At 37.4% G+C, this 17,409-nt stretch overlaps 7 protein-coding genes across 11 annotated transcripts; all 7 read left to right on the top strand.

Annotated features, from left to right (window-relative positions):
- Window positions 1-308: 308 nt before the first annotated feature.
- Window positions 309-1,625, top strand: LOC106337176 (protodermal factor 1-like). 3 transcript variants are annotated; one of them, XM_013776235.1, is made up of 4 exons: window positions 309-539; window positions 634-1,030; window positions 1,109-1,474; window positions 1,537-1,625. In XM_013776235.1, the coding sequence occupies exons 1-3, from the start codon at window positions 416-418 to the stop codon at window positions 1,449-1,451; spliced, it is 864 nt and encodes a 287-aa protein (XP_013631689.1). In that variant the 5' UTR covers window positions 309-415; the 3' UTR covers window positions 1,452-1,474; window positions 1,537-1,625. The 3 variants fall into 3 exon arrangements, with proteins under 3 accessions (XP_013631689.1, XP_013631688.1, XP_013631687.1); XM_013776234.1 differs by having other exon boundaries at window positions 1,109-1,478; window positions 1,541-1,625; XM_013776233.1 differs by having other exon boundaries at window positions 1,109-1,625.
- A 1,520-nt stretch (window positions 1,626-3,145) lies between these two features.
- LOC106341067 (HVA22-like protein f) lies at window positions 3,146-4,159 on the top strand. The gene is made up of 5 exons (XM_013779883.1): window positions 3,146-3,224; window positions 3,328-3,354; window positions 3,434-3,556; window positions 3,646-3,898; window positions 3,991-4,159. The coding sequence occupies exons 1-5, from the start codon at window positions 3,178-3,180 to the stop codon at window positions 4,015-4,017; spliced, it is 477 nt and encodes a 158-aa protein (XP_013635337.1). The 5' UTR covers window positions 3,146-3,177; the 3' UTR covers window positions 4,018-4,159.
- A 405-nt stretch (window positions 4,160-4,564) lies between these two features.
- LOC106336962 (serine/threonine-protein phosphatase 5) lies at window positions 4,565-8,530 on the top strand. 3 transcript variants are annotated; one of them, XM_013775961.1, is made up of 14 exons: window positions 4,565-4,726; window positions 5,262-5,380; window positions 5,455-5,624; window positions 5,718-5,789; window positions 5,956-6,106; window positions 6,264-6,431; window positions 6,670-6,778; window positions 6,860-6,977; window positions 7,103-7,250; window positions 7,327-7,575; window positions 7,657-7,782; window positions 7,866-7,966; window positions 8,039-8,113; window positions 8,198-8,530. In XM_013775961.1, the coding sequence occupies exons 2-14, from the start codon at window positions 5,305-5,307 to the stop codon at window positions 8,255-8,257; spliced, it is 1,623 nt and encodes a 540-aa protein (XP_013631415.1). In that variant the 5' UTR covers window positions 4,565-4,726; window positions 5,262-5,304; the 3' UTR covers window positions 8,258-8,530. The 3 variants fall into 3 exon arrangements, with proteins under 3 accessions (XP_013631415.1, XP_013631414.1, XP_013631417.1); XM_013775960.1 differs by having other exon boundaries at window positions 6,264-6,434; XM_013775963.1 differs by lacking the exon at window positions 6,264-6,431 and having other exon boundaries at window positions 4,578-4,726.
- An 855-nt stretch (window positions 8,531-9,385) lies between these two features.
- LOC106339466 (protein SYM1) lies at window positions 9,386-11,253 on the top strand. The gene is made up of 6 exons (XM_013778285.1): window positions 9,386-9,709; window positions 10,238-10,393; window positions 10,496-10,628; window positions 10,711-10,750; window positions 10,840-10,975; window positions 11,066-11,253. Exons 1-5 carry the CDS (start codon window positions 9,437-9,439, stop codon window positions 10,925-10,927), a joined length of 690 nt encoding a protein of 229 aa, XP_013633739.1. The 5' UTR covers window positions 9,386-9,436; the 3' UTR covers window positions 10,928-10,975; window positions 11,066-11,253.
- A 118-nt stretch (window positions 11,254-11,371) lies between these two features.
- LOC106339202 (B3 domain-containing protein At3g25182-like) lies at window positions 11,372-11,875 on the top strand. Its single transcript, XM_013777999.1, has one exon. The coding sequence runs from the start codon at window positions 11,372-11,374 to the stop codon at window positions 11,873-11,875; it is 504 nt and encodes a 167-aa protein (XP_013633453.1).
- A 2,538-nt stretch (window positions 11,876-14,413) lies between these two features.
- Window positions 14,414-16,785, top strand: LOC106336821. Its single transcript, XM_013775764.1, has 2 exons — window positions 14,414-15,232; window positions 15,346-16,785. Exon 1 carries the CDS (start codon window positions 14,462-14,464, stop codon window positions 15,215-15,217), a length of 756 nt encoding a protein of 251 aa, XP_013631218.1. The 5' UTR covers window positions 14,414-14,461; the 3' UTR covers window positions 15,218-15,232; window positions 15,346-16,785.
- LOC106336823 lies at window positions 15,798-16,785 on the top strand. The gene is made up of 2 exons (XM_013775765.1): window positions 15,798-15,890; window positions 15,965-16,785. The coding sequence occupies exons 1-2, from the start codon at window positions 15,864-15,866 to the stop codon at window positions 16,538-16,540; spliced, it is 603 nt and encodes a 200-aa protein (XP_013631219.1). The 5' UTR covers window positions 15,798-15,863; the 3' UTR covers window positions 16,541-16,785.
- Window positions 16,786-17,409: the final 624 nt, after the last annotated feature.

The raw sequence follows: 17,409 nt of genomic DNA, 5'->3' as shown, positions 1-17,409 counted from the left end.
ATACAAAAATGTCCTGTAAACATTAGTAACGTACTGATCGAGTTGATGAAATGAAACGTAAATAGAAATACGGATAGCGAGATAAGTCATTCATATGGGAGACAGCTTCTCATACGCGTCCATACCTTTGCATGAAATATTATACTGTATTAAAAATCTTCATAATTTTTTTTGTGCAGAATATTAAGTGTTATTGCAATCACCATGGGTATTAAATGGGAGTGTAAATGCACCAGTAACATATCAACTAACCACACACTCCTCCACCTGTTTGTATTTACTTCCAAACTTAAAAAAAAACCTATGCTTCCCTCTATTTATAAACCCTAGTTTCGAGTATCATTCTACCACCAAAGACCACACAACACCACTCACAAATCCTGCTTTCTCTGTGTTATTCAGTGAGTTTCTTGAAATGAGAGGGATGAAGAGTCTAACCATTTGGGCTCTCTTTGCTGCTTTACTCTCCCAGCAGCTATTTGCTTCCGTTACTTCCATAAGGTTCGAGGACGAGAAAACATACTACACTCCTCCCTCTGGTAAGAAAACATAGTCCCATTTTTTTATGTAACAAGGAATCTTGATTTTAGCATCTTTATTTGACTCTTTGTATGCGTTTGACATGACATAAAGGAGGACACGGCGGTTACACTCCCACTCCTAACTGTGGAAGTCCACCTTACGACCCAACTCCTTCAACTCCATCTCACACTCCAACTCCTTCAACTCCATCTCACACTCCAACCCCACACACACCAACTCACCACACGCCTCCCTGTAACTGTGGGACACCACCACACGATCCTTCCACACCTTCACACCCTTCCACACCATCACACCCTTCGACGCCTTCGCACCCTTCAACGCCTCCTTCTGGTGGATACTACACATCTCCTCCACCAAGTACTCCAGTCGTTGTGACTCCACCAACACCCATCATTGGAGGAAGCCCACCAACTCCTATTGACCCTGGCACTCCTGGAACTCCTTTCGTTCCTACTCCTTTCCCACCAATCACTGGAACATGCGAGTAAGTAACAAATATTCCTCTCTCTAGCACCTTACACTAGTGGTTCCACACTTCATGATTTTTATTATCTTTTTGCAGTTACTGGAGAAACCACCCTACACTCATATGGGGTCTTCTTGGCTGGTGGGGAACCGTTGGTGGAGCCTTTGGTACAGTCAGTACTTCCAGTAGCATTCCAGGGTTTGATCCTCACATGAACCTTCTCCAGGCACTTTCCAATACCCGCACCGATGCCATTGGAGCTCTCTACCGTGAAGGCACAGCGTCTTGGTTAAACTCCATGGTCAACAACAAGTTCCCTCTCACGACCCCTCAAGTCAGAGACCACTTTGTGGCAGGACTTTCCTCAACCAAGGCAGCAACTAAGCAGGCCCATACCTTCAAGCTTGCTAATGAAGGTCGTCTAAAGCCTAGAAACTAGAAACAAGAGAGTTTCTCATTTATCTCAGTCGTTTGTTGGTTTGCATTAAAACAATCTTGATTAATTATCCTATGCAGCGTGTGTGCTCATTAGAGTTTTTAAGTATCCTATAGCTTCTAGCTAGTAATATTTATGATGGATACTCCTTTTATATTTGATGTTGTTTTAAAATTTCTTGATCTTAAATAGTAGTACTACTATTTATTAGTCCTCCTTGTTTCTTAACCACAGTTGAAGAGCTAACAAAGAAATGCAAATAAAACTAACATAGTACTAGGACCATCAACATTAATATCAAAAGAGACTTGTCAGAAAGAGATTCAACATACTTCATACTTATCATACATAGACCAAGGTAAAGTGTCTCATATTGACATGCCTACAGAGCAACACATTGTCATAACTGCTCCATTAAAATCTTCGTGAACATTTTCTTATAATCAGGCATAAGTAATGTGTCTCACAACTTGATGAATTTCCACAAAAAGACAAGTCCATGAGATAGATAAAGACCAAACATTAAGATATACTAGCATTAAAGGGGCAGTACAGTACATGAGAGGAATGGTGCGTTGTGGTGTTACTGTAATAAACTCGTGGAGTAAATATTGCAAGATGGTCTCCGTGCATTCAAATTTCAAACCCCAAGTTCTACCAACCAATGAATAGATATCTCTTTAAATGGCTCACTAATAATGTCAGAAATTGCATTAACGAGAATTGAGTTAGTGTTCATGGTTATGAGGAGACAGCATGTTTAGGAAACCTCTATCCCAAGTTTCTCTTTTATCCAAGGTTCTTCTTCTTATTGATCTATAATATTACGACTGATGCTAACTTATTGATAATCTCAATCTAACCCATAGGAAAACTGAGAATAATTGGTCTCTGAATTTCTAAGCATATGAAAATTATAATTAGAAGGCTGTAAGAAATACCTGGTTGTTTGAAATCATTCTCCATCTAATAATCACTGGTCATCCTTGTAAAACAGATATATTCCCCTCTCATTCTGTCCGCACAACATAATTTCATATTGTGTGAAACAAAATAATTTCATATTGTGTGACTATTTACTAGCTCGTTTATTTATCAAATATAAAACTACTTATGAAAAGAAAATATATATATTTGTGTAAGAAAGATAGATGGTATAAATGTTAATTTTACTAGCTCAGTGACAAAAAAAAAACTATCAAACAAAACGATAATTAGTGATCATTACTAAATGTAATGAAACAGTCTATGTCCATGCATGTGAAGAAAAAGAGATTATATAAGACTCCAGAGTAGACAAGTGAATTACCCAAATTTCACAAAGTTGCAGACCAAATATGATTATCAAATTTTGTAATACGTCTGGTATCAGTAATTAATGCTTAAGTTCTTGATGACTAATTCATGTCCACCAAGAAAAGAATCTCGTTTAAAAAAAATATTGGATGTGACCAATATAATTTAAAGTGTGTTATACTAAACCCAAGACTCTAGATTTCCCTACTTACCCAAAATTACTCTTATTTTTTTTGGTTTCTTGGAGCATAGAAGAAGTAGGTTCATGGAACCTATCAATGGACTAGAGATTCTTTACCTGGCCATTTACCTTTACTTACAGAAATATTCTTGCTTGAACAAATCGAACTTTTGTGTGTATATATCCAACGCCATAGTGCTAAAGACGTTTGTTCAAAGAGATAAACGAGAAGAAAAGATCTTTAAAGACGAGATGGGCGTAATTATTGTGATTGCAAAACGTTTTGATGCTCTAATTGGGTAGGTTTTTTATTCAAAACCTTCTCTCATAAGATTGTTTTTTTAAAACTCGAGATTAATTTGTCAAATTCTTAAAACATCTTCATGTTTTTGGTGCATGCAGGCCTGGAGTTATGCTTCTCTATCCTTTGTAAGCGAAAACCAAAAATTAATTAAACGTTCAATTATGGTTTATATCCATATAATTAATTAACTTAATGAATGTGAAGGTATGCATCGTTACGAGCAATAGAGAGTCCAACGATGTTAGATGATCAACAATGGCTTACATATTGGATAATCTACTCTTTAATTACAATATTCGAGCTATCATTTTGGAGAATCCTTGCCTGGTAATAATAATGATACACGAATTCATACATGCGTATAAAAATATTAAGACTAAAAACAAAATTATTAATAATTTTTTGCCATTTTGCAGGCTACCATTTTGGCCATACATAAAGCTTTTGTTCTGTATGTGGTTGGTGTTACCAATGTTCAGTGGTGCAGCTTACATCTACTCCAATTTTGTGAGAAAATACGCTAAGATTGGAATGAACGTTGGAGGGGGAACGAATTATACAGATGAACAGAGAAGAGTTCTACAGATGATGAGTCTTGATGCTAGAAAATCGGTTCAAGATTATGTTGACCGGTTTGGATGGGATTCCGTTGAGAAAGCAATCAAAGCGGTATATAGTACTCTGGTTCTTTTTTTTTTCATTATATATAATCCAATACATATTTTCGATTTTAACTTTATTACTTTTGTGTTTTATCTTAGGCTGAAAGAGAAACAAAGAAGCACTAAGATGGAAGATTGCGAATCAAAAGCCTTTTTTCAGAAAAAAAAAAAAATGATTGCGAATCAAGAAACATTGCTCTTTGCTTTCTTGTTTTTCAACGTGTTGGTATATTTGTGTATAGATTGTGTAGAGAAATACTTCAATGGAAAATAAATAGATTGTATGAAATTGTTTAATTATTTTATATAGTTTCGAATAAATTAATAAATTTTGAGCAAAACAGAAACAAAATACCGAACTGAATGATGCTTAAAATAATAAAAAAAATATAGGTATTTAACCGATTTAGAACTAAGAACGAAAATTCTATAAATAATAAAAAAAATCTATATACATCAAAAATTATTTTCTGGAAAATCAAAAACCAATCTAAACCCAATCCAAATATCCAAAACTAAGCCCAAAAGACAAAAGCTTCTACGGCCCACCAACGATGATATTGGCCGTATATTTTTTTTTCTCATTTTCCATATATGAATTTTTTTTAAATGTTTTTTCAGACATACGTCATCTCTTGGTCTTAAAAAATATTTACTGGTAAATTAGTTAAGTGGGAAAGTTAATACTAATTATTTTCCAAAAACCCCTCTCTCTCTCTCGTAGTAGATTCAAAGCTCCATAAACTCTTTTGACCAATCTAGGGTTCCTCGCTCGCTCGCTGCTTCTCTTAAACCTCTTCCTCTCCCGCTGTCGCCAAGTTTGAGCCTTTCTCAGGTATATTTATAAATCTACCTTCTAGTTTAATTGGGCTTCTGCGATTTTCCGACAAAACACATCTTGGCTTCCTTCAGTTCTTGTCCTGTTTTGATTTGTATCTTATCTGGCCTGTAATAGATCTTTTCATTGAATTTTTCTGTAAGTGAAGCCTCTTCGTGTTGGGATGTTGAGAAAATGACGACAGAACATGAAAGCTCGCAGCTTTATGCTATTCAAACCGTGTTGTTCTTATCTGGATTTGGTTCTTTGTGCTTTTTCTCAACTTGATTGGTGTGTACGAATGAGTTTTGTCTGAAATGAGTTCACTTCCTGCTACGACATGTGTCTTAAGTCAATTGATGTATTGTGATTAGAAAAAAAAGTTTTGAACTTTGCAATCTTTGAAGCTCTTAGACTAGCTCCCTTGTTAAGTAGAAGTTAATTGAATTTGTGTAGCTGATTGTGATTATTGTTCAGCATGCAAGCCAAGCTGCTTGTGCATGACGAGATAGAATCTTAACTAACCTTCATCTTTTTTTTTTTTGTGAATCAGTTCTGGCTTCACTGGATAACTAAGACGACAAAATCGAGATAACATGGAGACTAAGAATGAGAACTCTGATGTTTCACGGGCCGAGGAGATGAAGAATCAGGCCAACGAAGCTTTTAAAGGTTTACTACTTTTTCTTAAAACACCAACAGAATCAGTGTTGAGCAGCTCGCTAAGTATTGCTTGTTACTTGCAGGTCACAAGTTCTCCAATGCTATTGATCTGTATACAAAAGCTATAGAACTCAATGGGAACAACGCTGTGTATTGGGCAAACCGTGCGTTTGCTCACACAAAGCTGGAGGAATATGGAAGTGCAATACAGGATGCATCAAAGGCCATTGAAATTGATCCAAAATACTCCAAGGTATCATCATCTTATGACAATATGCTCTGCTTAGTTCTCATTCTCACTTGCATTCTGCTTTGTTTACTGATTATATAACTGAATCATTCACAGGGCTATTACAGACGTGGTGCTGCTTATCTTGCCATGGGAAAATTCAAGGATGCCTTAAAGGACTTCCAACAGGTTATTGTTAAGCTTCTTGTTTAGTTCTTGTCCTACTTAATCTGTGAGTTGATGTTTTGGTGTGATGATCAAGTGATAAGATCCTGGTAGTTTGATAGTAATCTGTGAAAATCTAGTTTGATTGTGGACTAAGAGAATGCTGAGCGGTCTGCTATTTATATTTAAGGTGAAAAGGATTTGTCCTAATGACCCTGACGCTGCAAGAAAGCTAAAAGAATGTGAGAAAGCAGTGATGAAAATGAAATTTGAAGAAGCAATCTCTGCACCTGTCTCTGAAAGACGCTCCGTTGCTGAGTCCATTGACTACCACACAATAGGTATTCTCCATCTTGATTTTGTCTGTTGACTTATAGCTTGCTGTTTGTTCTTTCCTCTCTTGTTGTGAAAATGCGTTTGATTCCAGTAGTTTGACAAATGGTTGAGTGTAGCTTTAGACTAGTAATACAATCTTTCTCCCTATTGTCACATTAATAGGGAACAAACCCAGATCATCATCATTCTTGCCCACCAAAACGGCTTTAGCAGCAGTTGTTGCAGCAGTGATGGTGGTGGCTGTCCGAGGATTTGCCACAACTGAGATTCTCATGGTGTTGGTTTCGGTGGTATTAGGAACATATTGGTGGGGTAGCTTCAGTGGTAGTGGTAGTAGTGTCTTTTCCCTGGTTAAAAAATCCTCATCCTAGGATCAAATGTGAATCCACTTCATTCATATCAAAAGCCTGCATGTGTTTCCTTTCTTGGATTGAATAGTTGAATGATATTGATCAAAACCATATCAACAGGATTGGAGTTGGCTTGCCTCTTCTGCTAAATTTGATTAGTTATAAATGTTTTATTCGTTTATCAATCTATTGATGTTCCTCTTTCAATTTCATTGTAGAGGTTGAGCCGCAGTACTCTGGTGCTAGAATTGAAGGAGAGGAAGTTACGTTGGAGTTTGTGAAGCAGATGATGGAGGACTTCAAGAACCAAAAAACATTACATAAAAGGTGTGTATTGCTGGCGTAGAGTTTAAACTTAATTAACACATTGTTCATCTGTTTATAATTTGCATGCATAATCTTTTGTAGGTATGCGTACCAGATTGTCTTAAAGACAAGGCAAATCTTGCAAGCATTGCCTTCTCTGGTTGATATCAGTGTACCTAACGGCAAGCATTTCACAGTCTGCGGTGATGTTCATGGTCAGGTAGGCTTTGGTTTCATCCACTCTCCTCACATACTTTCTTTCTCTCGTATGAATCTGAGGTAGCAAGGTCTGTGTAGTGTGTTGTATTTGTCTGTGCCTTTGACACTTTATTTTATTTTTTGCAGTTTTATGATCTTCTGAATATATTTGAGCTCAACGGCCTCCCTTCTGAGGAGAATCCCTACTTGTTTAATGGTGATTTTGTGGATAGAGGATCCTTCTCAGTTGAGATTATCCTCACTCTTTTTGCATTCAAATGCATGTCTCCCTCATGTAAGTTATTCTAACTGCTCTCAGTAATTACTTCTTCGATGTGCAAGTTTATAATTGGTTTTTGCTTAACTTGCAGCCATATATCTAGCGAGGGGGAACCATGAGAGCAAGAGCATGAACAAAATCTATGGCTTTGAGGGTGAGGTTCGGTCCAAGCTGAGTGAAAAATTCGTGGATCTCTTCGCTGAAGTGTTCTGTTATCTACCGTTGGCTCATGTTATAAACGAGAAGATATTTGTGGTCCATGGAGGCCTCTTCAGTGTTGATGGCGTGAAGCTCTCAGACATCAGAGCCATTGACCGATTCTGTGAGCCACCAGAGGAAGGTACGCTTCATCATCATTACAAATAAAATCATTGGTAAGGTCTTATGACTCTTATCTAATCTTGTTGAATGTGTGTTTCAGGATTGATGTGTGAGCTGTTGTGGAGTGATCCTCAACCACTCCCTGGAAGAGGCCCAAGCAAGAGAGGAGTTGGTTTGTCGTTTGGTGGTGATGTAACGAAGAGGTTTTTAGAAGACAACAATCTAGGTTAGTGTAGTTTCCTGTTGTATATGGTGGAGTTTGCTCTAATTGATTCTTGTATTGACTAATGTTTTTTTTTAATGTGGAAGATTTGGTGGTGAGGTCACATGAAGTGAAGGATGAAGGATACGAGGTTGATCATGATGGGAAGCTCATTACTGTCTTCTCTGCACCAAACTACTGTGACCAGGTAAACTCACAAGCTCTCCTTTTCAGATTAGATTCTTACTTAAAACATGAACTTATATTGTGTTTGTTGCAGATGGGTAACAAGGGAGCATTCATTCGATTTGAAGCTCCAGATTTGAAGCCAGACATTGTTACATTCTCAGCAGTGGTGAGTGTAGTGCTAGCTTCTGGATCATTGTTGCTGTTTTAGACACATAAGAAAAGTATTCTGATATTTTTTGTGATTACACAGCCTCACCCGGATGTGAAGCCAATGGCATATGCAAACAATTTTATGAGGATGTTCAACTAACTAAACAGAAAGCTTCTTCAACGGATATGCCAAGTCTAAAGACTCAAAGACCAAAAGTGTTTCAGAAACATAATTATATAAGTTTTTTTTTGGCGTTTCTATCATCTTCTGCAGTTTTTTTCATGTTGTTCCATAACAAGGGAGCCATGATAATTAAGAGGTACAGTATATGGATTTAATCGGTTTTCTTCTAAAGCTTATCCAGTATCCTTTTGACTCTTTTGTCTTGTCTTGTAAGATGGGGTTAATGGATCATTCTTATTTTTAGATGAACTTTTTGTGATTACATAAACAAAAGAGTGACCAAATGACTCCCCCAAAAACTCTATACAGACTTGTTTTCTTGAATCAAGAACGCAAAATCAAAGAGGGTGGTTTCATAAAGCTTCTTGTCTGCCTTCTTATTAGATTCTTGTCGAGGTGGGATTTGATTCACACATTCAGACAAAAATATCAAATAAAGACGCATGTCAAAACAGTGTACAGTTCTTCCAACAGTTTTCTCATGTAGATACAGTTTTGTAGATACGGCGAGCTGTTTAATACACAGTCACTTGGAGATTAAATGCAGACAATATTACATGTTGGGTCATTTTCTATAAGTTTAAACATGTGAGAAGATCAAACCAGCTCAACACATGAACAATAATGAAATGAACCAATCTACATTCTTTGTATGTTTAAACTTGAATCGTTTGAATGGAGTGTGTTGCAGAACCAGAGTATCTCTGTCCACGACGATACGAAACTAATTTTTGTTGAACGATAACATTCAGAATCCCGAAATTCGAAAGGTGTTGAAGCAAAAATGATGAACATATAGGGAGATAGAAAAATTATAAAAGGAGAGGAAAATTATTATTTTATTTTCTATCCAAAGGTAAACGCTTGAGTTGAGTCGCAAGACCGTGAAAATTAATTAAAAGCCACGATTAGACCTATATAGACCGAATCTAACCGAATAAATCTAACCAAAAGTCAAAAACCACGATTACACTTACACGCAAACGTCGTCGTTTAGCAATCTTTGCAAGAGTAGACATATAGACCGAATCGAACCGAACTAAAATTCAACAATTCTAAACCGAACCGAAAAACAAACTCATTTTGAGCTTCGACTCCTTTAAAGATTAGGGGAAAAAGACTCTCTGTCTCAAAACGAAAAGGAATCATTTTGTAATGGACGCATTGGGTGGTTTCTGGGGATTGAACGGTTTCAATCATCGGAGGAAGAAGAACAACTCTTCCGGCGATAGGCGCAATCAGCGGAAGTCCGGATCGTCTGATTCCGTCGACGTGAGCAGAGACGCCGCCGGTTATCAGTTTCCGTTAAAGCAAGCTGTGACGGCCGGCGCGCTCACTTTCACAGGTGACACGATCGCTCAATTATCAGGGAGGTGGAAGAAGAGAGCCGCCGCTCTTAAGCAATCGTCTTCTGATAAACCAGACCAGGTTTGTCTGAATAAAGTTTCTTCTCTTTCCTTTGTCAACTTTTTAAGATGTTTCTTACATTGTTGAAACTGGTCTTGTCTGAAGATGTTTTTGATTAAATCTTGCCTCTACTTTGATTTACTGATACAAGAAAATGAAAACTGGATCTTTACGGTATGTTTGGTTAGTGATTAGTGAGTCAGTGACAGTATTTTGTAATAAAGTTTTGTTCTTGCATTGTTTTGTCTAAACATTTTGTGATTATATCTCGTCTCTAGTCAGCTGAATCTTTACAGAACTATAATGTTAGTATGTTTGATTAGTTAGTAATAAAGTTTCTAAGTTATCGTGTTGGGAGGAAACATTTGCTCTTCTTACATTGTTGAATCTTAATGATAACTCGAATGAAGCAGAATCATTAGTAAGGATGTCTGATTGATTAGTGACAGTATCTTGTAATAAAGTTTTTGTGTTGGGAGAAAAAAACATTTGCTCTAACTTGCCTCTTGTTTGAAGCTAAAACGTGTGTGATTGTATCTTTCCCCTTAGGAGGAACTGTGGAACCTTTTCTCAGAACATGATTGGGTTCGTGCACTACGGATGAGTACTTACGGGTTTCTCTTATACGGCCCTGGTTCTTATGCATGGTATCAGTACCTTGACCGTTCTTTGCCGAAACCAACCGCGACGAACATAGTGCTTAAAGTAACTATTGTTTTCTAGCCTTATGTTTAACTCTTTACTTAGAACATGTTGTATTGCTCGAGTTTTATTTATTTATTTGTATCTTATCGATCCCTTTGTTAGGTTCTGCTTAACCAAGTGATCCTCGGTCCATCTGTGATCGCTGTTATATTTGCTTGGAACAACTTGTGGCTGGGAAAGATCTCTGAGCTTGGAAACAAGTATCAGAAAGATGCTCTTCCAACGCTCCTCTATGGTAATATACCAATCAAACAGTGTTAAAACTTTCACCATTTGTACATACATTTATATATTTATACTTGTTGGCATTTTTGCAGGGTTTCGCTTCTGGGTTCCTGTTAGCATACTTAACTTCTGGTATGGCTCTCTCTCTCTCTCTTACTCTTCTCTCATTTTGTATCTTGGCATTCTATATTAGTGATCTGATGAAAGTTGAAATATTACAGGGTAGTACCGCTTCAAGCTCGTGTAGCTTTCATGTCAATGGGTTCTGTGTTTTGGAACTTCTACTTGTCTTCAACTTTGAGCAACTAGTAACACAAATATTCATCTTCAGCCTCACTGACTGATGATAGTATCAAAGTAAGCCAATCTCGCTACCCTTTCTCTACTCTGCTCCAACTTCTTTAATTTGATAGCCTTCATATGATTCGTTTTCAACTTATATGGCAGGTGAAGCAGGAACTCTTCAAAAAGCTGTTCAAAACCTCTATCAAGTTTCTTACGCTTTCTATGGTTTTTCTAGAGAAATTAATACAGTAAAAAAATATATATTGGGAAGGAATTATCTCTTTGCGGTAATTATAGCATTTGTTATTGAAGGATAATTAAGCATTTGTTAGATTTATGTATTTTTAATAGATCAGATATACATTACAAAAAAAAACTTGAAATCCGTATTTTTCTTTCTTTTTAAAGCATGCAATATACGGTAATTTAAAACTCGACAATATCTCTTCATGAACTAATAATACAACAATGGCGAATGGAGATGTTGGTGTGGAAGAAAAGCTCATGCCCTTAAAAAAACGTCGTTCTCTTCGTGTCGTCGTGGAGCTGACCGGAAAGCTTAAGGAAACGATAACGAAGATGGGAGGCACAGAAGAGACGCTGATAACCAAGAGGACGTTGACTACAACGGACGTGGACAAAGGTCAGTCGCATTTATCTATACCCATGAGTAGTCTTGTGACACGTAGTTTCATGACGTCTGATGAGAAGGAGAAGATAGAAAACCGGGTAAAAGGGGATAAAGAAGGAGGTTTAACAGTGGAAGTTATCGATCCTAAGTTAAAAGTATGGGAGCTGAAGATGAGAAGAAGTCATGAGACAGGGAAGACTAGTTCGTTGTATTACTTGGCGTATCAATGGAACCATGTGGTTAAAGCTAATAAGTTTAAACAAGGTGATGAGTTGCAGCTTTGGTCGTTTAGGTCTCAGCAAAAGCTATGCCTTGCGCTTGTCTTGCTTCAAGGAGAATAAAGGTTATTGGCAAATTACGGGTTTAAACTCTATATTTTTTGAAGAATGTCTTTGAAGGTTTGTATTTTTTTTTAGCTAAGTTATTTTGAAACTAAACTAGGGTTTTAGATAATGTTAAGTGTTAGGCTTAAGGTGTTTGGTGATAGATGTGACCTCGTCGAATCACAGCTCTAGAACAGGTTTAAAGAGAAACATAAAACACACAAACTTTTGGGCAATTCCTTCTTGCCTCTTTTTGGCTTTTCATTAGTTTAAATAGAAGTACATAAACAAATCCTAGAAGAAGGGAAATGGGAAAAGTGGAAGAAAAGTTTCCTAAGTCTAAAGATGACCTATTCTCCCATTATTAAAACTGAAACAAATTACTAAATTAACAAATTAAACAACTAACCACAACATCGGATATTTGATTTTTCAAAGCAAAAGTTAGAAATTTCTTGTGATCAGGCAAGAGTCATGTTCCTGAATCTTCCAACATATGTGGAGCACACCCCTCCTCGTATCAACGACTGGAGTTTTCATCACTGTGCTCAAGGATGTTACTGCTGAGCAGCGTTACCAACTTACCACTCCTATATTGCTTGTGGTGGTCCGTCATGGATGTTACGACAGATTGAGAGTGAAGCTGGAGCGTAGACGTACCGGAATGAACGTCTCCTTGCTTATGTTTCTTGTGGTTAGGTTCATTGCCTTCTTTATGTTTTATGAATTTTCTCTCTATCTTTATGTTATTGTTGGGAAGTTTCCATTCCTAAAACCTTTATGGGTGTACACCGCTTTTGGTTTCTTTGGAAGTTAATTCAATCAGTGCTAAAACAAAGAAGAAGAAGAAAAAGCAAAGTTAGAAATCAAAATAAGCCGAGTAGTAAAATTTTATGAATATGGGCTAATGGACAAATGGATATGTAACTAGAGCTCATTGTGGAGGTTCATGTAACTAGAGCTGTAAATTGGGCGAGCCCATGTCCATTAGCCCATATCCATTTGTCCATTTATTGTTTGCGGACAGAGAGTGATCATGTCCATTAAGAACCATGTCCATTAATGACCATACCCACTAACACCCATATTTTCATGGGCTGCCATGGGGTCCATAATGACCATATAAGAAATTTTAAATTTTAATTTATAAGCCTACAATTATATATACAAGTTCGAAAAACTTAATTTTGCAGTTTTGACGGGAAAACTCGATTTTGCAGTTTTGGCGGAAAAACTCGTTTTTGCGGTTTTGGCAGAAAACTCGATTTTCTAATTTTGGCAGAGAAACTCGATTTTTCGGTTTTGCCATGGGGTCCATAATGACCATATAAGAAAATTTTAATTTATAAGCCTACAATTACATATACAAGTTCATAAAATTAAAATTCAACCATAAATTTATAAGTACAATAATACATAAGTTCATAAGTACAACAATTTCGGTTTTGGCGAGAAAAATCGATTTTGCAGTTTTGGCAGGAAAACTCGATTTTCCGGTTTTGTCGGAAAAATTCGATTTTGCGTTTTGAAGAAAAACTCAATTTTGCGGTTTTGACGGAAAAAACTCGATTTTCTGGTTCTGACGGGAAAATTTGATATCAAAATTTAAGCGAAAAAATCGATTTTACGATTTTAGCAGAAAAACTTAAATTTTAGAAACCCTAGGTTTTGTGACCATTGGACAGTCCACATCCATAAAGCCTAAAACCAACAAAGACCATTTTCTTAATGGTCTCCCACATTTTGTCCAATAAAAACCAATGGAAAAAATGGGTTTGTCCATATTAAACCCGTTTGTATATGGACATGAACAACCATTGGACGGTCCGCCCATTTGACACCTCTACATGTAACAGAGTTTGCTTATGCGCATAGTTTCCATGGATTTCTTTTCTCTCTAGTGATGTTTTGGGTTTATAATATTATTCACAAAACAATATCTGATGATAGATATGGTTTTCATTTTTTGTAAGGATAACGACTATGAAGTATGAACCGAGTCGAGTATTACATATATATACGATACGACTAATCAACAACTCTTGATTCTGTTTGGTTTTGTGGTTGAGATTTTAATGTTAATGTCACATAGGTTGGTCTCTTTTAGGTATACGATTGAAATGTCTTACCACATGTTAAATATGACCAAATTGGCCAATTACTATTATAAATTTATGTTTTTCCTGTTTATTCACACGTCTTTTAGTCACGCTCCCCTTCCGCGTCACACACGTCTAAAGATATTCGAACATTCGAAGAGCCAAAATGAAAATATATGCATATTAAAAATACATTATTGAAATATTATATATACATATACTTTAATTTGAATTAGATCATATACTTTCAAAGTGGAGGCTAAAGAGGATCAAATGTAATCAATGACCAAATTGAAATTGTGTAATAGATAAATACAAAATTAAATGATTAACAAAAAACTTAATGATGTATGAGTTTGACTTTTCAGGTCATTAGGTGCACTGTTAGTAGTGTGATAAGTGTGTCGACGATAAAGGCCCACGCGTAATTATATGGAAGCATAAATACCTAACTCCATCAAACTCCTCCAAATACACCAAAGAAGGTTTAAAAAAACAAATAAAAATGGCTGGAGAGGAGTTCTTGAAACTGTTCGAGTACAACTGGTCGGAGAGACTGGTCTTCAAGAAAGACAAAGACTCTTTGAAACTCAATGAAGAAGTTCCAGAGAAAACGGAAGATAAAGAAGATCAAGATGTGAAGAATTTTCTTGTAAAGAGGGCTATGAGTGATGAGACGATGATGATGATGATGACGAGTTCTGTTTCATCATCAGATGGTTTCTTCTCATCTCCTAGATCGGTCTTAGCCGTTAAAGCATCGCCGACGAAGCTCCAGACGATTCTCTCCGGTAAAGAAGTCAACGAGTTCTCAACTGCGGAAAGAGACGGAGTACTTTCTGAAAAGTCAGACAAGGAAGAACAAAGGAAGAAGAAGCAGAACGATGTAAGAAGAAGAACGAGAAGGGGAAAGAGTATGTCGGATTTGGAGTTCGAGGAGCTTAAAGGGTTTATTGATCTTGGTTTTGTCTTCTCCGAGGAAGACCAAAGAGATTCAGAGCTGGTCTCGATTCTTCCTGGATTGCAAAGGTTAGTGAAGAAAGATGATGGAGTAGGTGACGTAACAGAGGAAGAAGACATAAGCAACATAAACAGACCATATTTGTCAGAAGCATGGGATCATTGTGGAGGGAGGAAAGGGAAGAGGCATATAACTTCGGCGATAAAGTGGAAAGTTCCAGCTGTGCCTGAGGTGAAAGAAGTTGAGTTGAAAGATCATTTGAAACAGTGGGCTCATGCGGTGGCTTCCACTATCAGATGATGATGTTAACACAAAGTTTGTATTCTCTCAATATACGTTTGTGTCAGCTTTTGATTGGTTACTTAAATGAATAAAAAGATGACTACTATTCACAAATTAAATTGACTTAAATGAACTACTTCTTAAAGGTCTGAGAAAGGAAGCAGGAAATGGAAAATCTCTTAAGAGTTTGGACGGATCCTTGGTGTGATTTTGGGGGGAGATTTAATCCTTGGATGAAGAAACCTCTCATTAACCTTTGATATGATGGTTAGTGAATTGAGAGATCAAGAGACTGGTGAATGGAATAAATCTGTTTTAGACGACAATTTCTTTCCGGGGGATGTGGAAATAATTCTAAAGAAGAAGACGGTCTCCACAAGTGATGATTTTTGGTGCTGGAAACACAACTTGAGTGGAGATTACTCGGTGAGATCAGGTTATTGGCTAGCTTGTAATACAAATCTGAGAGATGAATTTGTTGAAGCTAGAATGCAACCTTCAATAAATTGTTTGAAAGAGGCAATATGGAATCTCGCAACAGAGCCAAAGATTAAGGCCTTCTTGTGGAGAACTCTCTCAGAGGCGATTCCGGTAGCTAGTACTCTACGTTTTAGAGGAATACATGTGGTATCGAAAGTGAGACTCCAAATCATGTTCTTTTCACATGTTCACATGTTCTGTGGCCAGACAGGTTTGGGCTCTATCAAATTTCCCTACACCTCAGTATGGGTTTCTATCTTTGTGAACATGTTCTATTTGAATCAGATGAGCAAAAATATTAGGATTCCCTTGGAGATAAGAAGAAGCTATCCATGGACTCTTTGGCTTATTTGGAAGAACAGAAACAAATTTTTGTTTGAAGGCTGTGAGAGTTCAGCTGTAGATATCGTTGACAGGGTGCTTGAGGATGCTTCAGTGTGGTTTCTTGCGCAACAACTTGACAGAGAAGGTGAAACTGTGGACCTCACGTTGCGTAAGGGTCAAGGAAAAAAGTGGATGAAACCTCCAGATAAATGGGTTAAATGCAACTTTGGAGTTCATTGGGATACAAATTCTCTGATTACAGGTGCTTCTTGGATTGTCAGAGATAAAGATGGAGAAACTATTATGCATAGCAGAAGATCTTTCGCTAACATCTCCAATCTTAAAGAGGCTAAGTTTATAGCTCTGTGTTGGACTTTGGAGAGCATGGCTTCCCACCGTTTTGACAATGTGATATTTGCAGGAGAGGAAGCGGTTCTTCTCAATGTTATTGATCGTCCGATGGTCTGGCCTTCTTTTAAATTTGAATTTCAAATACTGCAGAGAGCTTTGAGGATGATCAAACAGATGGAAAGTTAAAGTTGAATTGCGTTGCACAAACAGATGCGCTTTTCTCATTGCTAGAAGTGCTTCTTTACCTCACTGGGCGCAATCGTATGTTGCTAGGAGTTCTCCTCTTTGGTTAGCTTCTACTCTGGCTGATGAGAAAATCTGATCATCTTTTTGGTTTTTTGTTCTTCCGAACTAACAGGAAGTTGTAATATTTGAATCTCTGTACGAGATTGGCGTTGTAATTATGGGTTGTTGGGATGTTTGTGGAAAAATGTTTGAACTCTGTTTAATAAAATATACTTCGAGGAAAAAAAAAAAAGAATGTTTACTAATAAGATAGTGAATGAATTTTAAAATCTTTCTATATTAATTTTAAGGAAGATATTAGACATGTGACTAAAAAGAACAAAGATAATTAGAAACATAAGTTTCCTCTCTGGCCCGATTATCGAGAAACCAGATCTGAGAACAATTTTCGACGCCGGCGGCGCTCGCCGGCGTCGTCTTTGCTCCTCCTCCTCTCTGCTTTGCCCCGACAACGCTCTCTCCTCACTTTGCTCGTTTCTACACTCTGCTTTTGTCATAGTTCGTTCTCTTACATTAATGGCGACGACAGAATTTATGGTTGTTGAGCGCGTAACCACCGGAACAGGTGGCTTCTCCTGGGATTCCGGGAAGGCTTTGTTACCTGGTCCGTTATCTCTCTGCTCCACCCCGTCTGGTCTCGTCATCTTCGCGACCCACAGCCACCTCCGATTTGAAGAACTTCTTCGGCGCCTCCCCTCCGTTCATTTGCAACACCATTTCACTGCCTCAGCCTCCATCGAAAAGGCCCTCCTTGTCCGTGAGGGTCCACTGATTCGCCGACCAGATCCGAAAGATTCCGGCGAGGACAA

This window comes from Brassica oleracea, chromosome C4 (genome assembly GCF_000695525.1).
Source record: "Brassica oleracea var. oleracea cultivar TO1000 chromosome C4, BOL, whole genome shotgun sequence".
In the NCBI taxonomy this organism is placed as follows: domain Eukaryota; kingdom Viridiplantae; phylum Streptophyta; class Magnoliopsida; order Brassicales; family Brassicaceae; genus Brassica; species Brassica oleracea.
The sequence above is the reverse complement of the archived record's forward strand: the minus strand, read 5'-3'. Positions and strand labels throughout refer to the sequence as shown.

Bases quoted from the DNA above. Each gene is read 5' to 3' on its own strand.
- LOC106337176 (XM_013776235.1), top strand. From the start codon at position 416: ATGAGAGGGATGAAGAGTCTAACCATTTGGGCTCTCTTTGCTGCTTTA. The intron at 540-633 runs GTAAGAAAACAT...CATGACATAAAG, and splicing joins ATACTACACTCCTCCCTCTG to GAGGACACGGCGGTTACACT. The intron at 1,031-1,108 runs GTAAGTAACAAA...ATCTTTTTGCAG, and splicing joins CCAATCACTGGAACATGCGA to TTACTGGAGAAACCACCCTA.
- LOC106341067 (XM_013779883.1), top strand. From the start codon at position 3,178: ATGGGCGTAATTATTGTGATTGCAAAACGTTTTGATGCTCTAATTGG. The intron at 3,225-3,327 runs GTAGGTTTTTTA...TGGTGCATGCAG, and splicing joins CGTTTTGATGCTCTAATTGG to GCCTGGAGTTATGCTTCTCT. The intron at 3,557-3,645 runs GTAATAATAATG...GCCATTTTGCAG, and splicing joins TTTTGGAGAATCCTTGCCTG to GCTACCATTTTGGCCATACA.
- LOC106336962 (XM_013775960.1), top strand. From the start codon at position 5,305: ATGGAGACTAAGAATGAGAACTCTGATGTTTCACGGGCCGAGGAGATG. The intron at 6,107-6,263 runs GTATTCTCCATC...TCACATTAATAG, and splicing joins CATTGACTACCACACAATAG to GGAACAAACCCAGATCATCA. The intron at 6,978-7,102 runs GTAGGCTTTGGT...TATTTTTTGCAG, and splicing joins GCGGTGATGTTCATGGTCAG to TTTTATGATCTTCTGAATAT.
- LOC106339466 (XM_013778285.1), top strand. From the start codon at position 9,437: ATGGACGCATTGGGTGGTTTCTGGGGATTGAACGGTTTCAATCATCGG. The intron at 9,710-10,237 runs GTTTGTCTGAAT...CTTTCCCCTTAG, and splicing joins CTTCTGATAAACCAGACCAG to GAGGAACTGTGGAACCTTTT. The intron at 10,751-10,839 runs GTATGGCTCTCT...GAAATATTACAG, and splicing joins GTTAGCATACTTAACTTCTG to GGTAGTACCGCTTCAAGCTC.
- LOC106339202 (XM_013777999.1), top strand. From the start codon at position 11,372: ATGGCGAATGGAGATGTTGGTGTGGAAGAAAAGCTCATGCCCTTAAAA.
- LOC106336821 (XM_013775764.1), top strand. From the start codon at position 14,462: ATGGCTGGAGAGGAGTTCTTGAAACTGTTCGAGTACAACTGGTCGGAG.
- LOC106336823 (XM_013775765.1), top strand. From the start codon at position 15,864: ATGTTCACATGTTCTGTGGCCAGACAG. The intron at 15,891-15,964 runs GTTTGGGCTCTA...TATTTGAATCAG, and splicing joins CATGTTCTGTGGCCAGACAG to ATGAGCAAAAATATTAGGAT.